The 4,732-nt window shown below is 39.2% G+C and overlaps 1 protein-coding gene across 1 annotated transcript; it reads right to left on the reverse strand.

Moving 5' to 3' along the window:
• Positions 1-933: 933 nt before the first annotated feature.
• Positions 934-4,732, reverse strand: LOC108728018 (glucose dehydrogenase [FAD, quinone]). The gene is made up of 2 exons (XM_018456357.1): positions 4,533-4,732; positions 934-3,235 (listed from the first exon to the last, which is right to left on the reverse strand). The coding sequence occupies exon 2, from the start codon at positions 3,027-3,029 to the stop codon at positions 1,125-1,127; it is 1,905 nt and encodes a 634-aa protein (XP_018311859.1). The 5' UTR covers positions 3,030-3,235; positions 4,533-4,732; the 3' UTR covers positions 934-1,124.

The following is a 4,732-nucleotide window of genomic DNA, read 5'->3' on the forward strand; positions in this document are numbered from 1 at the left end:
GCTCTACACAATAATCATTCTTTTTATTAGTTTGCTATTATCGGATTTACGAATTACATACGTAATTGTTAAGATGAAATATAATCAGATCATTGCGCATTTCTGCCATCAATGACTTATCAAGTATACAAAATTTTCTGTGTAATTCTAATTATAATTTTAGATAATCAAGATTATTTCACTGGCTGTATGTTGTTTGTATACCAGTCTAGTCATCTTTTACTGCACATTACATATAATGCTCATAAAATAATTATAAATGCGATTATATTTATCGAGACATATACGAAATTAGGACAACAAATTAGATAGATAACACGCATCCGCAATGTTTGGTATATCCATTATGATACGATCAATCAATCGCAACATATCGCACATACCTATGCAATATACCATAAGAACTCGTACAGACGAGCGACTTTGTAGTGCCACAATTGAAAGCACCGACTCGTTCATACGGAGCTATTTTCTGGCGCTACAAAAAGGTGTCGTGAATATGTTCAGATGGGCGAATTCGCAGCGCGTCTTTGTCAAGCCACGAATTTATCCCTCTGAACGCATCCGCAATGTTTCTTGTCGCACCACGAATTTGCCCATATGAACATATTCGCGACACCTTTTCGTAGCGCCAAAAAATAGCTCCGTATGAACGGATCGGCCGAGGGGGTAACCACTAGCTGAAATATTGTTCCACAGATTACATGATTTCATATGATTTCATCTGATTACAAATAATTTTTTCCACTACATATGAAGTAATTTGATAAAATATACGATTTTATTTAATATTATACATTTCATATGATTTCTCGTGGTTGCATATGTAATTATTGAATTATACATAGAGATTTCATATGAATTTTATAATGATTTCGAGGACCCTGTCCCACGATTACATTAAGTGGTTACCTCCTCGGGATCGGCGCTTTCAATTGTGGCACTATAAAATCACTCGTTTGTACGAGCCCTTACAGTTTAAAATTTCTGAACATCTTTGACAGTCTTCTTTCTTTCTTTCTTTCCCATTTAGGAATAATCGCTCCTATGCGATACGCTTGCAAACAAATTGAGAGAGAATCCTTATACATTATAATACATTTCGGATCGAATCCACTTTTTTCTTAGCTCCTTTTGAGCTTGCGTTTAATTTCATGATTAATTGTCGAAGGTGGTAGCCAATCTTGTTTAATGAGGTCAGCACCTTTCTCACCGATCATAATGACAGGAGCGTTTGTGTTACCGCTGCATATCGTCGGCATGATAGACGCATCGATAACTCGAAGACCCGCGACACCATAAACCCGCAATCTAGGGTCCACTACGGCTGTAGGATCTGTCGGCGGACCCATTTTAGCGGTCCCTACAGGATGGTATATCGTCATAGAAATATGTCGAATATGACATTCCCAATAAGCATCAGTGCCAAATTTGAGGTGTTTGCATCCCGGCAGCTTAATGCGATGAAGTCTCGAGCCAAATTGTTTAAAGACTTTTGCCTCGCTGACTTTGATCGCAAGCTTCGCACCTTCCACCAGGATGGCAATATCCATAGGATCGGAAAAGTAATTCGCATTGATAATAGGATGGTGAAAAGGATTGGAACTTCTTAAACGTATAGTGCCACGAGACTTGGGCCTTAACAGAAGAGGCATGATGGTCCAGGCGTCTCGATTGCTAATTGGTCTGTAGATGGTGTTGTATACTTCGTCCGTTAACCCTAAAACTTTCCGAACTTGTACGCCCGCGTCGGAATTAATGGAGGCTGGTGCCACGTGGAATTGCACGTCCGGATAATCGATAGAATGATTGGCATACTTTGTATTTACGAAGGCGTAACCTTCAACGCCACCCAAGGTCGTCATGGGACCTCGGCCGTTGACCACGTAGTGCATCATCATCGGAACCGCCTGAAAACGATCTTGAACTATAGCGACTGGTTTATCAATCAAAAATGTCAAACCGCCCATTCCTACATGATCCTGAAGATTTTCGCCGACTTGAAGATCTTTGATAACAGGAATACCAACGTGTTGTAGATGTTCTTTCGGTCCGATCCCTGACAGCATCAAAATTTGAGGACTGTTAATGGCACCTGCTGACAAAATCACCTCCTTGCGTGCTCTCACTATCTGTCTGCGACCATTCCTAACAAACTCGACGCCAGTCGCTTTCATAGTTAACGGATCGATCACGATTCTCGTCACGTGACTGTTCATAGCTGTATGAATGTTCTTACGTAATCGTATAGGCCGCAAGAAAGCCTTCGCGGTGGAACATCTGCTTCCTCTTCGAATAGTTCCTTGAGATATCATAAATCCTGTCTGCTTTTCACCATTTATGTCTCTGTTTTCATATCCCAATTCAACGCCTGCTTGAACAAAAGCGACCACTAAGGGAGTCTTCCATGGCGATTCCTGTACCGTTAGGTAGCCACCAGTCGCGTGATATGGACTTCTCCGCAAGTATGGATTCCGATTGTCTTCCGATTTTTTGAAGTAGTAAAGAACTTGGTCGTATCCCCAACCGGAATTACCGAGCGACTCCCAATGATCATAGTCTCGTTTATTACCACGCACATATAGCATGTAGTTAAGAACACTGCTTCCGCCAATAATTTTTCCTCTCGGCCAATTACAACGGCCGCCCTTCATAGCCAAGCAAGCTTTACCTGTAGCCTCAATCTTGTACTTCCAATCCAACGTGGTCAACTGCAAGTATGCAGCCAGAGATGGCACGTCTGTAATCTCGTTTTCATCTGGGCCGGCCTCTAACAATAGCACATTCCAGTTTGGTATTTCCGATAGTCGACTGGCAATTACCGCCCCAGCCGATCCGCCTCCAATGATAATAAAATCGTAATCAGAGTAGAGAGGGTGCCTGTCGATGAGTCGACTTTCAGGATCCAGTTGATCGTAACGATAGTAAGAAAGACCCGCGATTAATAATGGTACGAGCCATAAACCTGTACCCATTATACCGATAGCGCTCTTCAAGGCTGACGTCACTACTATTGCACTGAAAACCATTTTGATGAAAATATAACCCTGCTTTGCGAATTTTTATCTTTAGTTTAATATCGCTGTATCATTGAATTTCATTGCTTGTCGTAATGGAATGTTGTAATAGAGGCTTTATAGATTTCAGTCTCGCGAACATTGAAGGACACGTCGATGTTTATATCTTTTATGACGCTTCCATTGATTTCGATGAATCGCTTCCATACTACTTTGTTCTGTAATAATAATAATAATAATAATAATAATAATAACAACAATGATGATGATGATGATGATAATTATGATAAAAGATATGTTAAATAGAATTGAATGAAAGCTAGCACTAGGCTCTAGCAAATATTAAGTAGTATTAGGCAACACACATTAATACTCTCCTCGAAATTTTGATCTAGATTTTACGTATATTGTACAGATGAGAACAAAAACTTGCTAATTTTAAATTTCTTAATTATTTTTTAAATCGCAGAGCTTGGAAAAATTCAGAATTACCAACTGTTATTATTAGTATCAAAAAATGTTGAAATCCGTTGAAGAATGTAATTAACTTCGCTCGTGGCGACACAAAATGGAAATAGTAATATGTTTCTAATCACGGAAGGGGAAGAACGGTTATCGCGCGATGTGGAACAAGGAAATGCCAATGTTTCTCAATGAATTAAATACCATTGAGCCCCATCAAAGCATGGCTAGCATTTAATTTAATAAGATCCACTTCGATAGCTACATAACACGAGCTTCAATCCACGTGTAAATTGAATGAGTAAACGGCGCACAAAGTTCCTCGTTATGCTTACGGGTTATGTCCCGATCCGCCGGAAGAACGAGATGGTGATCTCATAACGAGAAAGGAGAAAGTGTTTCACCGGCGTAAACCTCTGACTCGTTTCTTTTTACGAGACAACTCGTGGAGTTACGTTATGCTACTTCTTTCCGGTCTTCTCTCTCTCTCTCACTCTCACACACACACACACACACACACACACACACACACACACACACACACACACACACACACACACACACACACCCACACACACACCCACACACACACCCACACGCACGCACACACACGCACACATTTTTTCGTTGTCCTCATCTAGCTCTTCATGTATACGAAAACGTCTCCGATTGTTAAATAGGTCAGTGTCAAAACAGATGTACTATAACTCATATAATTTAGCAGTACGAGAAAATTCTTACGAATTCTTACGAATTACGAAAGACGAAGTGTATGTATTTAAGAATGTATTTGAAATCGCAAATGATCTATTAACATTAGTTGGCAAGAAACAGAAAGCAGGAATTTAAAATTACTATTCTGGTATAAATTTCTTCAAATATATAGAGACTTAAAAATACAAGATTTTGAAAATTCTAGAAAAGACCAGTTTTAACAAAAGAAAAAGAAGAAAAGGATAAAGAAGGGAGGGAGAGGAAAGAGAGATAAAGATTTTTAATTTATAATATTTATAAACAGATATTGCATGAAAATTGTATATACATATCACGTACCTGTAATCGCTATAGGATAATTCCAATTTCGTAACTTCCGGTGAGAAATTTCTATGCTTCATGTATTCTCTCTGAGTCTCTTAAAGACCTTGGAAGACTTCCTCTTTGATGTAGAACGATGAGAATGATTGGGATAGTACTTTTGGAGTATTATATGATAGTACGGAAACATTAATACTATTCGATGTGTGCGCATTCAG

This window comes from Mycetomoellerius zeteki, unplaced genomic scaffold, assembly GCF_001594055.1.
Source record: "Mycetomoellerius zeteki isolate Tzet28-1 unplaced genomic scaffold, Tzet1.0 scaffold578, whole genome shotgun sequence".
Classification (NCBI taxonomy): domain Eukaryota; kingdom Metazoa; phylum Arthropoda; class Insecta; order Hymenoptera; family Formicidae; genus Mycetomoellerius; species Mycetomoellerius zeteki.